The following is an 18,496-nucleotide window of genomic DNA, read 5'->3' as shown; positions in this document are numbered from 1 at the left end:
TTGTTTCAGGGGGTGCTGACAAGTAGTTTAAATCCTCCTGTAAATGGAAATCTCTTTAATGATGATGTTTCCACTTACTCAGTGTGTGTCTGTTTTTATAGACTACAAAGTACCCGAAAATATGAATTATCTGTGATTTCCCTATAAATATCTGTAATGATATGTGCCCTGCATATTACGGGCACAAAAATAAGATAGGGTAGAATCAAAGGAATCTTTGAAAACATCATTTTGCACAGAACCTTACTAAGGCTCAGGGAATAGAAATGATTTGATCAAGATTACTGGACCAGTTAAAGGCAGAACACAGATTAGAGAGATAAATAGGCCCCCCTCTGTGCTTATGGGTTCCTATGTAAGAATATATAAAACCCTTCAAATACTGTCGAGTGTTATATAAATATGACGGTATCCTTGTTTGTGTTCTTCTTAATCTGGCAATTCCCTTGCTCACCGAGGACTCTGTCCATACTCACTCTGTTTGCAGAAACAGTCCTGATTTTTGCAGTCTCACCCATAACTTTTACCAGGGACCTAGATCCAAATTTGGCTACAGTATTCATAATAAGCCTTCCCCGGAATATTATCAGCTGGGCTGCTGCTAGCAAGAAAAGAACCATGACAGAGAGGAAACAGTTGCAGATGCTTGGACATTTTCCATTTTCTGACACTTTTCTGTCAAGAAAAAAAAAAGTGGTTTTTTTTCCCCTAAGGCAAAAAACTTTACTATAAAAAAAGGGACTTATAGGAAAATATACAGTGAAAGAATATAAACCACTCTCCCATCATTTTCGACCATTAACCTTTGAGCATATTTCTTCCCAGTCTCCCTTGTATAGCAGTTTGAGATAGGCCAGCCTGGTCAGTGGCTAGCTCTCCACAGGGTATCCTCCTCCTTTCTTGTGCTTCCTATGGCCTCATCTAACTGCAAGGGAGAGTGGAAGATGGAAACCAGCTGTGTGCTCAGAAAGAGGAGGAAGTCGATTTTGGAGAACAGTTAGTGGGCTCTGCCTCACTTAGTAAACTTCAGAGTCCGTAAGCATATTAGCCATTAAATTGGCTGTCTGTGTTGCCTACAACAGTCTTGACATTGACCACAGGTCGTTTCTCTAGCCTCGTCTAGCTCTGTTCCTTCCTTATTTCTTAACTTTTTTTTTTTTTCTAATATGCATTTTCTTTGATACATACTATTCTTGGAGTGTCTTGTCTTCTTTCTCTCTCTCTCTCTCTCTTTCTTTTTTTTCATTTGTTGAAATCCAACTTATCCTTCAAGATCTAACTAAGAGGTAATATCCTTACCTTCCCCATCTCAGATCACTGAATTCATCCCTGTATTTTAGTATTTATACTTTATTGTGATTTTCTATTTTCAAGTCCCTTTCTTCCTAAACTGTGAGTTGTTGGGGAGCGGGGGGAGTCAGGAATAATTTGAGTTTATAATGATGGTGCTCAGCCCTTGGCAATTTCTTAGGAAAGCCATGTTTAAGAGAATGGTGAAGCGGTCTTCTGAAATTCATTTCTCAGTAACTCATCTGTAGGTCATACAATGTGTTTTGCCCCTTCTAGGAGTTTCAGGCATTTCAAAGAACATACATATTAGTGATTAATATTGATACTTAGAAGAATGTCTTTTTCTTAGAAAAGGCTAGAGGCTTTGTTTATATTTGCTTTACAGGACTTTCGTTTCACTATTTAGCAGTAAACCTCTACTCTGAAAAAAAAATCCAAGTCACTACAGAAGAACGGAGTAGAAGGGCATGCAGATGCCCCGGGCACTGAGAGCCACCCGCGTGTCGCTGGGACTTGCCCGACTCAGCACAGCTGGTGGCCGTCGGGACTCCACCGATTTCCAGGGCTGGTACTAGATGCCAGGTTGCTCACTTTCCCACTCTTGGCCTCACCTTGCTCACCGTAAAGGAGGCTTACTTATTACACAGGCCTGTTGCATCAACATTTGAGATTACAGATGTGAAAACAGGCACCCTGCAAAGCATCACAGAAATGCAAGGAATTATGATGATGCCACAAAAGCTGTACTGCTGAGCGTGTGCACATCTCTGCGTTTGAAGAAATAACACAAAGTAACGCAACACATCCCTTCCCGGCCCCCACCTCACAAATTTTCAATCATGTTCTATTACCCAGACCCAGTGCTGGAAGCTGCTTGTTTAAAAGATACATTGGACAGTTGCTGCCTTTTCTTAGGACGTGTAGAGGCCCGAGCACTACTGAGAAAGAAATGAAAAGGGGTCTCTTCAGCGCAGTGAGAAAAGCCCTAAAGTACTTAAAGGACCTGAACCCCAGAGAAAGTACTGAGCTGCATCTTCCTTCACGTGAGAGACATATGGACACGGAGGACCCTGTGCTTTTACCGATAGGTTTTCCATGAATGGTCAGCTTTGTACATTGTTTGGGGGCAGAGGCGGGGTGTGGGGCGGAGGTGGGGTTCTATGGCCAAATAATGTTCACAAACTCTGGAAGAGGTGTTCTCTTGGGATCCTTCCTCATAAGAAAAGCCAGGAATCCAAGGTTAGCATTTATATGGGGTTAGAATGTAAAAGAAAAGGAGAGCACCTTTCCAAATGTATTATTTCAGAAAGTGTATGGCAAACATATAGGAAGTCTCTGGAGAACAAAAGGAATGATATATTGTTCTTAACATCTGTGAAGTCCTGACAATGTAAGTACTTTGAAAGAAGGACCTCTACTCGTAACATAAGTGCTAAGGGTAGAATGTGAATTGCTGGCAGAGGACAGACCTGGCCTTCTTCCTGCCTTTGTTGATGTTAAAAGGGAAGCAGATATATGAGGCCCAGACGATGATAAGTGTGTCCATTCCCTCAAGGTCTACCCTAACACTGGGAGCAGGAATGATCAGAGTTTCCTTAATAGTTGTTGATTTATATTAAAACAGCCAATGCCATGAAAACTATGGGTAATATCTCATACATTTCTCCACTTCCTCCATGGGAAGCAGTGTTTGGTTGGAAAAAAATGTGTGGCATTTGGAGTCAGATGACAGCCTATTTGGAGCTCAAGTTCTCTCCTTATTGCCAGTCTAGAAAACAAGATGCAGGTCATTGTTTCATCCTTGTCTTCAGTTCTGTCACCTGAACTGGGATTTTCCGCTCCCTCAGAGGTGGGTTGGGGATCCAAAGAGAGTCCGTTTGTTGCCATGGTTTGAAAGTAGTTAAGCTTTCTACAGCGTGAGATGCAAGCTCTCTGATTTTTTTTTAAAGATTTATTTATTTTAGAGAGAGCGAGAACGACAGCACGGAGCAGGGGAGGGGTGGAGGGAGAGAGAGAATCTCAAGCAGACTTCCCTCTGAGCACAGAGCCCAACATGGGGCTTGATCTCAGGACCCTGAGATCATGATCTGAGCTAAAATTGAGAATCAGACCCGTAACCACTGAACCACCCAGGCCCCCCACAAGCTCTCTAATTTTAATCCTCACAGCGACTATGAGGTGACATTGACAAGCCCTTTTTACAGAACGAAATGTGAAGTTACAAGGAGTTCACAAGCTTTCCTAAGGACACCAACCATTGCCAGAGTTAAACCTCTGTCTCCAACTCTCATGCCACTATCACACAGGATGCCCCTTCCCTCTCCAGCCACAAATATTTTAGGATAAGCTTCCCACCTCATTCCGGTCTCATGGCTCTCCCATCCTCCCTCCACTCCAGAGAGAACTTTCTATTCTGATGAGCTCACCTCCTTGCTGAAAATCCCCACTTAGGTTTCTGTTGCCTGGATGTTCCTACCTAAGGGTCTTTTGATATGTTCCCTCTAACCAGTGAGCTTCCTGAAATTGTAAGTAAATTTGATGTGCATTTTTATGGATGCCCGTCTCTGCCAAAGGGGAGTTGAGTGCATCAGATTTTCAGGGCCTAGAGCCCCTGGCCCATAGAGAAGCCCTAAGTGCCCAGGATGGTATGGCAGTCCTTAGCCGGGCCTTCCTTTCTCTCATCTCTTCAGCCTCAAACACAGAACCACTTGTGTTTTCCCCCATTCCCACCCACCCGTGTCCCAGCTTCGGCCTTTTGCTCCTCTCAGAGCTCCCTCTTGACCTGGGTTAGCCCGTTCCAGGGCTTTGCTAGTATCCAGCATATCTTTATCACTTGAATTCATTCATATGTGAAAAGTTGTATTTCATTGATTGCAAAAGTCACGTTCCATACTATAAAAGAAACACAGCCTTAGAAATTAAAAGTCCCCCAGGATTCCAAACCCAGAGCTGATCTTAACACAGGAGTATATGTCCTTTCAGACATTTTTCCCTACCTAGATATTGAACTGTAGATAATTAAACTGTACTTTTCAAAAATGGGGCCATCATTTAGATTTCCTATCCTACCACTGGATCTGTTCCTTTGATAGCATGGCTACGCCATCTTTTTCATACTTGCACAGGTAGAATTATAATGTTCTCTTAAAACCTGTTCACATTCCATTGTATGTACCAACATTGTCCATTTAAGTGACCTCTTACCCATGGATGGTTACATGGTTACTTTTGATTCCTCCTTTATCCAAATATAGTTCCCGTGACTGGCTTTGGTCATATAATTTAATGATTATTTCTGCAAAATTTTCCTAGAAGTGGATAACATCTGTGCCATTGAAAGTTTAATATTACTAGCAAATCAGTCATCCAATGTTCAGATGCTATTTGTACTTTCGAGGAGGCCTTACATTTAACATTTAATGTTTATTGAGTAAATGAGTCTGGGAGGGGCCCCCTGTGCTGGGTTTATCATAACTAGCCCTGCCCTAATCTTTTTGGGTGTCAGATTTCCTTATCTCACAATGAATAAGAGATTCTGGCATGCAGCTCTATTTTTTCTTTGTCACCGGTCACATGTCATAGTTTGCTCACTGCTGTTCCTTCTCCAGTCCAAATTGTCCAATAATGAAATAAAATCCCAGGGTAAGATTAGTAACCAGCATAAAGAATTGTTGGCCTTTTTGGCCTTCTGTATGTCTGTACTTTACAACTGTCTATCAATTTTTTAAAAGCCTAAAAAAATGGAAAATAAATACAGAGAAAAGTCCAAGTACCTGCCAATTAATAATTTCACATACATTTAGAAGGCATTTTATGCCTCAGACATCACACAGATAATTAATATGCATCTTGGAGTGGTTGAAATAAATGTTGGTAGTAAGGATGAAACATTTGTACAGGGATTTATACTTTACAGGATTTTCACATCCAAGAACTCATTTGCTATAGTGAGGATAACAGGTGAATGAATATGCAGCTTTGGGTTTTGTTGAACTGGTTCTTGTAAACTGTTCATGAAAGGAGAAGCTCTCCACAACAACTTAAGAATGCATGAATATCAAGGGAAGAATGTTCTCAAAATCTCAGCTCTCCCCATCTGCTATTGTGGATGTCATTATTTCTTAACTTTTTGTAAGTTTTTCTGTTGCAAATGCTTTGATTAAAGATGCTAGAGTGTGATATTGGAAATGGCCAAAGTTATAATATAGGCAAAGGGAAATAGAGTAATAAATTCCCATTCATTTACATAGTGCAAAGCTATTTTACATCTGGCATCTGGCCTTCTTTCTTTCTCTACATACTTTGGATTCTTGGTTGAATGTCTCAAGTAATCTTTCCCCTGACACTGGATTCCCTGACATGGCTATAGTTCTGGCTCAACTACCTATTTAAACACCAACCCAGTACCAGTGCTATTGATGTACCTTCCCCATTTGGTACATGGCTGTTTGTAGTACTATGGGGAGAAGCTACTCAATCTCCTTAACTGGAACACAGGGCCATTCACTTTCTGCACCCCTGTGCCCCAGAAGACCCATCTCATCTCCTATCTCAAGCTTTATACGTGGTGCTGAAATATTCAACTGCCAGGAGCTCCTCATGCCACTTAGCCTTTTTCTCACGTGAATATAAAAAACTTCTACCTGTAAGTTTCCTGCCCTTTAGCTGAGTAAGTCCTGGTCTGTACCTGGACTGTACTTCGTCTGGAATTCTTCCTTTCAGGCTACAGGAGAGGTCCCTTATGTACCCTGGTGGTGCACTTTCTGTAGTTGCTTTATCTTTAATTATTGATAGACCTGAATCTCTCACTTGACCATAAACTCCTTAAGGGGGGGGGGCTCTATTTATCTTGTTTTTATAAATATGCAACTGGTATGTAGTGACTGCTTAGCAATTGTTGGATAAAATGAATCCCTGCTGTTGTAAGCATGGATTTCCAGAGCCCTGTAGATGACTCATCTTGATAAGACAAGTGGATCCTGTAAAATGGTGTGTCCCAGGCCGGACACTGGAGAACTGATACGACTGATTGCAGAACCCAGATCTCTTCATAGTCATGTCCGGTACTTTTTTGTCTACAATGTAAATACTATTTGATTGTCTTGATTTTCTAAATTGTATTTAAAGAACTATGTGTCTTCTGCCTTTCAGGGTGGACAAACAGGTTCCATGGGGCCTCCAGCTGTCACCCCCTCATTCCGCCCCGAAGATGAGCTCGAGCACCTGACCAAGAAGATGCTGTATGATATGGAAAATCCACCTGCTGAGGAGTACTTCGGTGAGTGGGGCTAGAGCTGACTTCTGAAGTAAATGCCTGCTGTTTTTCCTCGTTATGAACTAGGAGTATGGTCAGATCCACTGGTAAAGGATTTGAATCTGGATACTTTGGAGTCGGTATGCATCTGCACACAACTGAGTGTTCTGGAAATTGCTTTGTGAGACTGCCATAAATGTGGCATCTGTTTAGCTCATACTAAAAGTGCAAGGGTGCTGTGCAGTTTCTTGAGACACAAATTTGATTTTAAAATGAACTTTTGACAACTTATAAGCTTCTCCTTAGGCAGAAATTGGGTTTCTGTAAGTGTTCAGATTCCTCACTGGCCTAAATATTTATATACAAAATGTGGAAGTGGATAGTGTCTAAATTCTGCACTCTCTATTCTTTCCCTGTGCGAGTTTAGGAAAAGATGTTCCTGTTGTATTTTTTTCAACACTCTCCCCTCTCCAAATCTGTGAATAATTATGAATGGTTATTCCATCCAGTCCATTAGGGTAATGTGAATTTATGAACTATATGCCAGTTATGAGTTGTTACAGATACATAACCTGTCCTCAGGGAGGTGGTAATTATTCAGAAGAGATAAGAAAAACACATAAATAATGACTAATCTTGGTAGAAAGCTGTAAGAGGCATAAGAGAGGCTTATATGAGATATTATAAAATTTGAAAGCTCTAGTCATCAGGAGCACTGGGAATGCCTTATAAAGCAACAGGTGGCAGCTGAACCCGGGCCTTTTAAAGCAGTGCCTCCCAAATTTTCTGTGATGAAAGCTATTTCCTCCCCAATCTGTTGGAGAACAATATTTGTATAGAGCACAATTAAAATTAATTACTAAGAAAACGAAATAAAGAGAATACAAAATGGAAGGCCAAGTTTTACCATTATGAGATTTAACAGGAATAATTTACCCTATTAAAGTGTTACATTCTTTCCTAAATACTCCCTCTCTGTGTTTGTACTCTGTCCCATTGCAGGGTGATAAACATTTCTTAGATCGCCATCCAGGGACCACAGTTTGAGTAGCATCATTTTAAGGACATGTAGAGAAAGGAGATTACATTTGGCAAGGAGCAGGAGCAAAGGCATAGAGGTGGAAACATTACACAGGGCTTTCACTTCTTCAAACATTGCCTATTTTCAAGTCTTCCCCCTTGCTCCGTATTTGGGAATGTGTAATAACAGGTGAACTGAGGGCACTCCACAGGTGAACTGAAAGCCACACCATAGATGGAATGGGATAGGATATGAAAAACATGGCATTGATTTGTATATAGGTATAGGTCAGCAGTGGAAATGAAGAATTTTGGTTCTGGTCCTTTCTGTGCTTTTGACTGGCTAAGCAATAGTGAAATGTTCCCCATATGCTTGAGCCCCATTTCCCACCTCGGTAAATCAAAAGTGTGGAGCAAATGTTTTCTAGAATTTCTTTCAACCCTAGTAAGTTCCGATAGAAGCAGCATTACTCCAACGAAATAACAACAAAGCTAAAAGCTGGACATAAATCGATAGGACAAATGCATGGAGAATATATTTTAAAAGTCTCTAGTTATATTAAAATATACTAAAAGTGTATCATGCTCTTGTTATTGATGTGGGGGAAAGTTTTATATTGGAATCTTAGGTAAACTTTTAAAAGAGCATGTTAAAAGCAAAAAATAAGGCTACTGTACAAAAGTATGTTAAAAATAAAAAGCAGACTAGTGTAACAAGTATATATGCCTCAAATATAGCAACTAAATACATAGCAATAAAGAAAATTGAACATAGATAGTCATTGTGTTAATGAATATGTATTAAGCCTTCTGGGAAACAGATATAAATTAAATTTTATCTTTGCCTTCAAGAACTATCTTACTTCTAATACTTAACGAGCTTAGACAACTTGAACAACTTGCATGTGCTCTCTCAATCTTTGTTTTTGTTTTGCTTTATCTGTAGTATGGAAATAACCTTTAGCTCATGCTGTTATTTTGAGTATTGGGTGAAAAATTTGTAGAAAGCACTTAGCTGTTGTTGGCATATAGAATATCCTCAAAGATCAAAGTTATCCCGTGCTTTGTTTAAGAAACTAAGATACACCTATTAAAAATCCATTAATAATACCTGACTTAAATTTAAGTGCCTCACAAAAATAGAACATATGTCACCAATTCGTAAATGATCATTACCAAATAAGGATTATGAACCATGAAAGAGAATGTGGAATAATGATTAACGTTTATCGAGTGCTTACAATATGATGTCACAGTTTTATGTACTTTATAGGAATTAACTTCATCCTTATGGAAAATATACAAACCTGTAAATTCTATTATTACTTCCATATTAGGAAATTGAAGCACTGAAATGTTAAATAATGTGCCCAACATCAACAGCTAATAAATTACAGGACTTGATTAGATTCCAGACTACACTCTGTGCTTTTTTTTCTTCTAAAAACTTTTTTCCCCAGCTTATTGAGACATGCAGAAATCAAATGCACATAATCAGTGTCCATAACTTGGTGGGTTTGGACATGTGTATATATTTGTATTGCTGTCACCACAATCCAGGTAATAAACATATCCTTCACCTCCAGAGGTTTTGGCTGGATAATTAAGAAAGGTTTTATGGAGGAGATCAGCTTCGGATACACAGAAAATAGAAGGGTATTCTCTTCTGAGTATTTAGAAGGAACAAAATGAATTGAGGCCAGGATTATTTAAGGAAAATTTACTTTAGGTGGAAAATACCTACCACGTGCCTATAATGTCCAAACTAGTCTACTAAGTGTTCGAGCCATGTGGCTATAGGCAAACATGGATCTTACCTTTAAAGGTTCCTGTCGTCTAATAGAGAATACATACAGAGTGATGATGGTGTTTAATCCTAACACAAGACTGAAACTGACAAGTGACTTAATCAAAGTTCAGCCAAAGGTCTTTGAGAATTCAGAAAAAGGAGAATAGACATCCCCAGGCAGGAATGGAAACATGTTTATAGAATGGTTAGCCTTTGAGTTAAGTCCTTAAAAGTATGCTAATAGAGATTTGGAAGAGGGATGTTAGTAGAGAAGTGATATCATTTCTGAGGAGGGAAGTTTTAACATGATACAGAATAAAATCATTAAAGTGAATCATCAATGTGGAAAGGAACAAATATTGGGAAATAAGGTTGGAGAAGAAGGCAGGAGTCCTGATTGTATTCTGGATTAAAAGAAAACTATTAAATATTTGGGACAAGTTTATAGAAATTTGAATACGAGCTATATATTCGATAATACATCAGTGTTAATTTCTTGAGTGTGGTAGTGGCATTGTGGTTATACAAAATGCTATCCTTGTTTTTAGGCGCAGCATACTGAAGTATGTGGGGTAATGTGTCATGATGTCTCAACATACTTTGAAACAGTCTAGATAGATGATAGATGGATCTACACATGTAGGTAGAGATATCGATCTAGATACTGTGGGGAGGGCAGAATCACTTTAGATTAGAACCGCTAGAGATGCCGTTCCTGAACAGGTACCCAGGACACCCTTCTTCCCCAAAAATGTATTGAAGCCTCACAAATGAATTATTTTAAGACTCCTTTCTTGGGTGGAAGAAATAGAGTTACATTCCTGTACCTTCTAAACTTGAATATTGTAATGATTACAGTGGATCTTTGATATTTCCCTCTCTTGTGTATGTTTCCTTGTTTTCTACTGAACACATACCTTTTCTACTCCTGATGAGATGATAGTCATTAGGGTGGTGATGACGGGAGCTGATTTTTATCTAAAGCTCTATTCACAAAGTCTGACTGACAGGTCTGGAGATGATGTCTTCATCTTTTAGGTGAGGAAACAGATTCAGAGAGGCTGAGTGAGTTGTTCAAGGTTACAGAGCTAATAAGTTTCAGCATTTGAACTCATTCTTCTCATCTCAAGTCCATGCTGATCCGTTACCACTATAGCAAGACATATGTTGTTCCTGTTCAATAGTTGGCTATCCTGCCTCATGTCATCCTTCCTCTCCTGATGTCATGATCTTCAGGTGAGAGATCATCTGTGCCCAGGGCCGTAAGTTGTGTAGCTGGAACGTCAGTGTCACTGGAAATATAATTTAACTGTGTATAACAGCTGAACTAACTGATGTGGCACGAAGCCTGAGCTTTTTGCCATGGCTCAGATACAGACCTGAATGCAGCACACGCAAGACCTTCCTATCAACCATGCGAGCTGACTAGCCCTCCTGTTGACCTTGAGGGAAGGCAGATTGCTGATAACTACAGCACATCTTGTTTTCTTAAGTCAGTCCTTGATAAATATTACAAGCAGGAACCTTCAACCAAGTCTCAGCTGGTTGTTGTTTTTTTTTTAATGGTTTCTTCTAAAAAGGTGTTAGTTTTAGTGTTTCCATGGTCTCCCTCTTCCATCTTCAAAATCAGGGATTGCTGTATTACAGTATTAGGTAAATGCCACAATGAATGAACCCATAATGCAGCAGATGGGTAAGTCCATATCTTTAAAGGAAAGACAAAATTCTCTCACGCTCTGAACATTTTCCATCTACTTAGTCTTATGTAATTGGGCTGAAGAAGATTCCCAAGTATTTTTTTTTTTTCCCATGGGCAATGGGGTCCTTGAGTGGGCCTTGAAACACTACCCTGTAGGGGGAAGAAAGAAAACATACAAGAAAATTGGAGGTAGAAAATTCTCACCTGATTCAATAACCAGGCAGTGGGCCTTGGGCCCAAATCATTTGCAGCAAGTCTTGCGTCTTCGAGCAACCCGTTTCCCTGGGCAACTAGAAAAGTATGTTTATAGTAAAGGAGATTCTCAGTTCCAGGGATAGACGTATGGAAAGAACAAGAGGTGATGAACTATGAATTATTTTAAGTTAGGATAAACTGCAGAACTTAAAATGAGAGGGAGAATTTTAAAATTAGCTATTAAGGTGAATGGGGAGAAAGGTACCATTGGCAGAATGTTAGGGAGCTTACAGGGCTAGTTGCCATGATTGGAGCTTAGGTTTTTCAGACAGTGATGAGGGGGGAAATGTAATGGAAAGTTGAGTTTGTCTCTAGATATTTTTGCCACGTCTTTTGAATTTATCCAAGAGTTTTCCATGTTGGTTGACACACCCGGAGCCTCTAAGTTTTGTGCTCTCATTCATTTTGAAAGAGAAAATATGTTTGTGTAAGAGAGGTTCCATGTCTATCCCTGTATCCATGGCACAATTTTCCCCAAAATAATGGTGTTCTGGCTGTGCAGACCCTAAGACCCAAGACAATACTATTGGAATATAGTATCTCTGGAAATGAGAACTGTAATATATCTGAGGATGGAATGAAAATATCTACCAGCTTATTTTTAAACACAAAGCTGTAATTATCTTGGCATTGCTTACATAGTGTTGTCTTATTCCTTCTTTAAAAAAAAAAAAAAGCTGAAGTGTGTGAGTCTCAAAATTGTTTAGGGAGCTATTTGAAGAATCCCTATGCCTTCAGAGCAGCACTAGGTAAATTCTCTTCACAGAACTTGGCATTTGTCTAAGAATTTTTTTGTTGTTGTTTCTGAGTATTGTTATTGAGGTATATTGGGAAATTTTGCATAAAGCCAGAAGTTTGTTCTAGGGGAACTAGGACAGTGGGACAGAAGTGGAACATAAGAGGCAGCAGGGACGTGGCATGTGGTAAGCCTCAAGAGAAGAAAGGCATGGGTGGGCATGTGCTGTAATTACTTTATTAATAAAACTAACTCATCATGCTTGGTGCTATGTATCTCCTGAGTTGAGAGCAACATGGAGGTCCAGTGAATGCCCATGGCTAGAAACAGAGTGCCCCAACCAGTGAGGATCGGTATTCCATTTGTCTTCGATACTCGTAAGACCAGTTGATAAGTGAGCCCGTGTGGGGGACTTGGACGATGGTGCTTAGGGTGCTGCAAACCACTTTCTGAGGTATGGTTGAAGGTGTGGAGGAAAGAAACCTGGAGCCCAGGTGCTGCTGGAAGACTGCCCTGCTGGAAAAGAATTAAACTTCATGTCCGCGCCTCCAAAGTTAGCAACAAAGCAAGGCAAGTGTGGGGAAGCCGGCAAATCCGCATTCAGTATAATGAATTAATGCTTTGAGCAGACCAGAGACAAGTTCTTGGAAGAGTCTAGGCCCAAGCCCCATAGCCCCCTGCTGGGGAAGTGGTGATAGGTACTCAAGCATCCCATGGATAATGAGATTGGATTTGGAAAGTACTGTCCTGCTCTGACGTTCAGTGACGTGGGCATCTAAACTGGCCTGGGAATCAACCTCTTGCATCCCATTTCTTGTTCTACCCCCAGATTGTCATTACTATTACGTGATTACAACTGACACCTATGTAATGTTTTGTAAAGCACTTGCATACTTGTTATATCATTTGAGCTAGACACCAGCCCTGCAAAACAGTATTTTTCCCCCATTTGGCACATGAAGACACACAGGATCTGAGTAATGAAGGGACTCCCCACTCTCCAGGGCCACCACCCATCCCTAAAGTCAGAGATCCCAGAAGCATAGCTCCCCTAAGCAGCAGCATTGCAGTGAGGCCCAGACCTGCTGCTCCAGATCCTGTTCTCTTTCTCGCCCATCACACTCTTCCCACCCTTTCCTGGATAGGCATACACTGAGAGGTAGAGCAGCGAACATGCTCTGTGCTTCAGCTTTTTCATCAGTACAAGGAACAGTGTGTCTGGTTTGAAAAGGGCTTAGAGGGTCTCAACTGAGAGGTGCTAGGTAATTTATTTTTCTTTGTCATTATTTTGTGTCAAGAAAATAATTTCTGAAATACTCCTGTCAATGACAAACTGGGAAGTGACTCCAGGTGGACAGTTGGCCTTTAGTACGGATGGGACCTGAGGCTTTAAGCATCTTATTTTCGCAGAAAAAAAATGACCTAATTAATTAAAAACCCCAAAAACCACAATGGAAGAAAAATTAGAAAATGAGTGGCTTAGAGAAAAGGTTATATTGATTTGGGAAAAAATGGATTTCTCGGTTTTGCTTCTCTCCAGATCTTTGTTTAAGGTATCTTTGGGTCATGGGAATAGAATGTTTTCTAGTTAATGAGACATATTAGATATATTTCCTTTTGTGGTAGTGATTTCTGGTAAGATGTTTGCTTGGGGCAATATATGTTTACAGCACTAAATAAATAATCCTAAGCACTTATGTGTTCCATCTTCGTACATGTTAATTTTTAATTAATTTGTCTATATAGTGTGTTTTTAAGCATTGATTTGGGAACCTAGACTTGTAGTGTCATAAAGAAGAATTTAATCTTAGAAACTATCTAGAACAATGTTTCATTTTCTAGGGTCAAAAGTTCGTTTCTGAATAAAGAAAAGAAATTAGTCTCTGCTGGTGGGAAGAGGGATGGCAGGGCTGTTCACAAAGGTGAGGAAGTGGGTTTGCCTGACATTTTTGTGAACCCACTCCTGGATACACCTTATTCAAACTTGAGTAAAATATGCATTGCCCTTGAAAATGATAAAATAAAATCAATAACTTGTTAGGACCTATGTGCATATACTGTCCTAAGCTCCTTAATTTTAAAATACAAAATTACTGAAGAGATTCCCAATATCCTTTTTTTTTCATTTTCATCAAATTACTTATTTGTAATATTTCATGTCTCTTTTCCCCACTAGAATGAAAGTCTGATTGAAGGCAGTATTTTGTTTCATTCACTGCTGTCTCCCCATCTTCACTTCAGAACAAGGCGTGACTGATAAGAGATGTTTAATATTTGTTTCATTAATTAATGAACATATGAATGAAAATTGTGAGTAGACATTGCATATTCCCTGTGGCAGGACATGGTGTAAAGTAAACTAGAGAGGGAAAACACTTCATTCATTTAACAGAGATTTATTTAGCATCTTATGGGATCATAAAAGGTTAGAGTTGGAGAGAATCAGAGACTATCTAAGGAAAGTCCCTTGATTTTAGAGATAATGAAATGAATGAGTTTTCTAAATTGCAAAGTAGTTAGTGATAGAGCCATGGATTATAATTCAGACTTCCTTGCTCCTTTTTTTTTTTTTTAAATCACTTAAAGGCACTGGAGAATGTATAGAGTAAGATACGGTTGCTACATTCGTTGAACTTTAGCAAAAATTAAATTGACACCCTTGAATTTGATCTCTTTTGCATAAGTTTTCTGTGAAAATTAAGGAACAAAATTGGTCGGTTGATGGGTTACGTGGTTGAGATGTTCTATTCTAGATCACATTTTCCCTCATGTCCCACTGTGGAGTTTATAGTCCTTGGTTCCCAGAGCAATCTCTTAACTCCTCAATTTTCTGCTCTTCTAATCTAATTGGGTCAGATGAGCAGGGCATCACATTGAAAGAAACATTCTTACCCCATCTTTATGTGTGTTTTCCATAGCAACGATCTATGAAAGGTCATTCACTTAAACTAGACCCCTTCCAGGCTGAGCCCTACCACCCAGATGCCTGCTTCATACGGTCTTCATACCAACAGCAGACACCCACTCATTCAGTTACATCGCAATCATCATTCCCTTCATCAGAGAATGAAATGTAGAAAAGAGATTCCTACTTCATAATGAAACTTTTTTTTTTTTTTTTTTTTTTGCCTAATAACTGACAGCAGACTTGGCATTCTGGGAGAGAATGAGCTGGTGGGAGCACAAGTGGTACGACCAAAAAAAAAAAAAAGTTCTAATTCATAGGTCGTTTATGGTTGTGTGCTGGACTATGTGGCTAGATTTGAGACCTGAACCTGCAAGTGCTAATTATGCATTTTCTGATTATAAGCACACAAATACAGATCACTGTTAACTCTACTCCCTTTACCCCCCAAACCATCCTCCTTCCCCCTCACCTGCTCTTTCCCCACAACTTTCTCTAAAACACACAGATAATCATCTCCTTTCAGACTTTGAAGTGACATTAAATTTGTCAGAAGGGCTAATTAATTGACTGTCAGCAAAGCCATTGTTCGAACATCTGTGGAGTTCTGTTTGGTAGGCATCTATTGTGCTTTTAATTGAATGTATTCACTCATCTACAAATATTTATTGAGTGCCTACTATATACCAATCATTGTGTTGTACGCTATGGGAAATAATAGCACGTAACGTAATGGCCAGAAAATAAAGAATTGTTAAATCCTGTAGCGCCAAGGGCTTTGATGGTGAACCAATTTTATGACTGGCAACGGAAAATACATTGCTTTTCTTTTTTTTTTCTTTTTTTTAATTTTTTTTATTATATTATGTTAGTCACCATACAGTACATCCCTAGTTTCCAATGTAAAGTTCGATGATTCATTAGTTGCATATAACACCCAGTGCACCATGCAATACGTGCCCTCCTTACTACCCATCACCAGTCTATCCCATTCCCTCACTCCCTCCCCTCTGAAGCCCTCAGTTTGTTTCTCAGAGTCCATAGTCTTTCATGCTTCATTCCCCCTTCTGATTACCCCCCCTTTCTTTATCCCTTTCTTCTCCTCCCGATCTTCCTAGTTCTTATGTTCCATAGATGAGAGAAATCATATGATAATTGTCTTTCTCTGCTTGACTTATTTCACTTAGCATTATCTCCTCCAGTGCCGTCCATGTTGCAGCAGATGTTGAGAACTCATTCTTTCTGATAGCTGAGTAATATTCCATTGTATATAGGAGTCGAGATGCCCTTTAACAGATGACTGGATTAAGAAGTTGTGGTCCATATATACAATACATTGTTTTTCATCCAGGTTCAGGGGGCATTTCCTGTTACCAGCTGACCTGGGCCAGATTAAATGTCACAGAAGTTCACGTGAAGAGAGACCTATTGCTGGGGAGTAGACTGGTTGGCAACATACTATCTGTGGCTAGAATTCTCAGCAAAGACAGTTGAATCCTTTTAAAGAAAAAGAAAAAAAAAACTAGAAAATATCCAAGGCCAATAAACTGGGATTACCCAGAAGCAGGTCCAAATTAATGACCTTATTCCAATCCTCTTCCTGACTTCAATGTCAGTCATGTTGTATTAAATTCTCCCAGATTTGTTACAGCAGTACACAGCTCTGAGCTCAGACATCAGTTGGTTCTCTATTCATCAAACCCTCAGTCCGAATCCTGGACTCAACTCCATTCCTGCCTGTAAGTGAGCATCATGTGTTAAATTTCAATGAGACAACAGAAACACTGCAGGAGTGACTTGCTGAAGGAGGCTAGAAGATGCAGTAGGCTGGACATACTAGAAAATGGCTGTTAACCTCCACTGCCTCTCTTTCTCTCCTATTTAGCCTTGGGATCATGGCAAAGTTAGACACATAGAAATCGTATAGCTTCAGAGCCTCTCATTCTGTAATAATTGAAGGCACCTTCATAATTTTTACCATATACATGAACTATCTACTATTATTTGCCTAATATTTTTATTTAAATTAACTTTTGCCTACTTGATCTTCATCCATATCAATAATATCCATAATTTGATTTTATGCATTGAAATATGTGCTACTTTTTCTCCTTAAAAGACATTAAGTTGAATACCATATTTAAAATTTAAAATGTTCATACATGAATCCTGTAATGTTCAAAGTATTGAGAAATGTGGATGTAATTCAACAAGGAGACAAATTGATGGAACGCCATGATGACATAATTGCCTCAAGGTCACTCATTGGGTTCACTTCTACAAAATAAACATTTTTTTTGTATGTTATCACGAGAGGCAGGGTGGTGATGTAAAGAGCCAGAAATCAAGCCTTCAGAGGCCAGAATCCGGGCCTGACACTATCCTGCTGACTTGCTGTGACATTTTAGTCCAGACCTTGTGGAGTGGCCTCATCTTTTGTATTAGGAGATTGAACTACATGGTTAATAGGGATCCTTCAGCCCCTTAATTTTTTTTGCCTCAGATACTTTTCACATATTGTCCTCTATACATCATTAAAACGTAGGTGGATAGGAAAACAGCTGTCCTTTATAAAATTACAACATGGCTTGCTTCAGAGTTTCACAGAAGAAATGGAAAATAAACTCAAGAATTGTATTTCCCAGACCATTTTATACTCTGCTCAGTACTGTTCCTCATTTCTTAAGGTTGATAAGGATCATTGCATTTACAGTAGCTTTAAATGTCAGTTAATAAAAATAAAAAAAGGATTCTAGAACCAGTAAAAGAATACTCTTTTACTGAGGTGGATACTCTAGTATTACTATTTAAGGATTTTCCTGGGTCTGTAATGTTGTTCACTAATGTTACTTGGCATACATAAGTTAAATTATTATTAGTAACCATTAATGTGACAGTGGTCTTCAGTGTAGATAATGCAGCACTGTCATAAAAATGAAGAGTTCATTTTTTGTTACATGGCACCAGGAAGCAAACAGTGGACTTTGAGTCAGGAAATCCACGTATAAGTTCTGTATCTGCTCCGTGTGACATTGTGGACATTTGACATTTCCAGTGTGCTTTAGAACATATTGGTATACATTATTTAAAATTTATTTTGGCAGTTTTAAGATTAGAGTTATCATCTTGCCAAAGAAACCAGCTTATCCCAGGACAGGTTAAAAGACGGAACCAAATTCTTTATTTAGGCTTTCTCTATTAAATTAAATAAGATTTAGCAATCTTATTTGACCTCCTAACCTTTCTGAGTTTCACTTATTTCATCAATTAAAGAAAGTCGTTATTCCTATTTTATGTACATATTGTGAAGATCAAGTAAAATCAATAGATGTGAAAATGCATTCTAAACCATAAGAGATCAAAAATTTAAGAGCTGTTAGTATTGTTTCCCAGTGCAGTATCTGGCTTGATTTATGCCATTTATGATTAGTGTGTAATAATCAGGCTCTCTGAATTTTTAATGTTAGTATTTGTCTCTCTTTGAATTAGCACGTTGTATTTTCTTTTGGTGTTCTCTTGTTAATGGAATATCATTAGTGGATACAGAA

General features: G+C 39.1%; 1 protein-coding gene and 1 long non-coding RNA gene across 9 annotated transcripts in view; one reads left to right on the top strand and one right to left on the bottom strand.

Annotated features, from left to right (window-relative positions):
- The window catches only part of LPP (LIM domain containing preferred translocation partner in lipoma), a 655,090-nt gene that overhangs the window by 479,231 nt on the left and 157,363 nt on the right, over positions 1 to 18,496 (top strand). For all 8 annotated transcript variants that reach the window (XM_034661250.1, XM_034661257.1, XM_034661240.1 and 5 more), the window contains one exon: positions 6,442 to 6,568. In XM_034661250.1, coding sequence (XP_034517141.1) covers positions 6,442 to 6,568 — 127 coding nt within the window. The remainder of the gene's footprint in view (positions 1 to 6,441; positions 6,569 to 18,496) is intronic.
- LOC117802392 overlaps positions 1 to 18,496 on the bottom strand; it is an 80,225-nt gene that overhangs the window by 6,544 nt on the left and 55,185 nt on the right. The window lies entirely within an intron of this gene.

This window comes from Ailuropoda melanoleuca, chromosome 1 (assembly GCF_002007445.2).
Source record: "Ailuropoda melanoleuca isolate Jingjing chromosome 1, ASM200744v2, whole genome shotgun sequence".
Taxonomy (NCBI): domain Eukaryota; kingdom Metazoa; phylum Chordata; class Mammalia; order Carnivora; family Ursidae; genus Ailuropoda; species Ailuropoda melanoleuca.
This window is presented reverse-complemented; position numbering and strand designations above follow the sequence as displayed.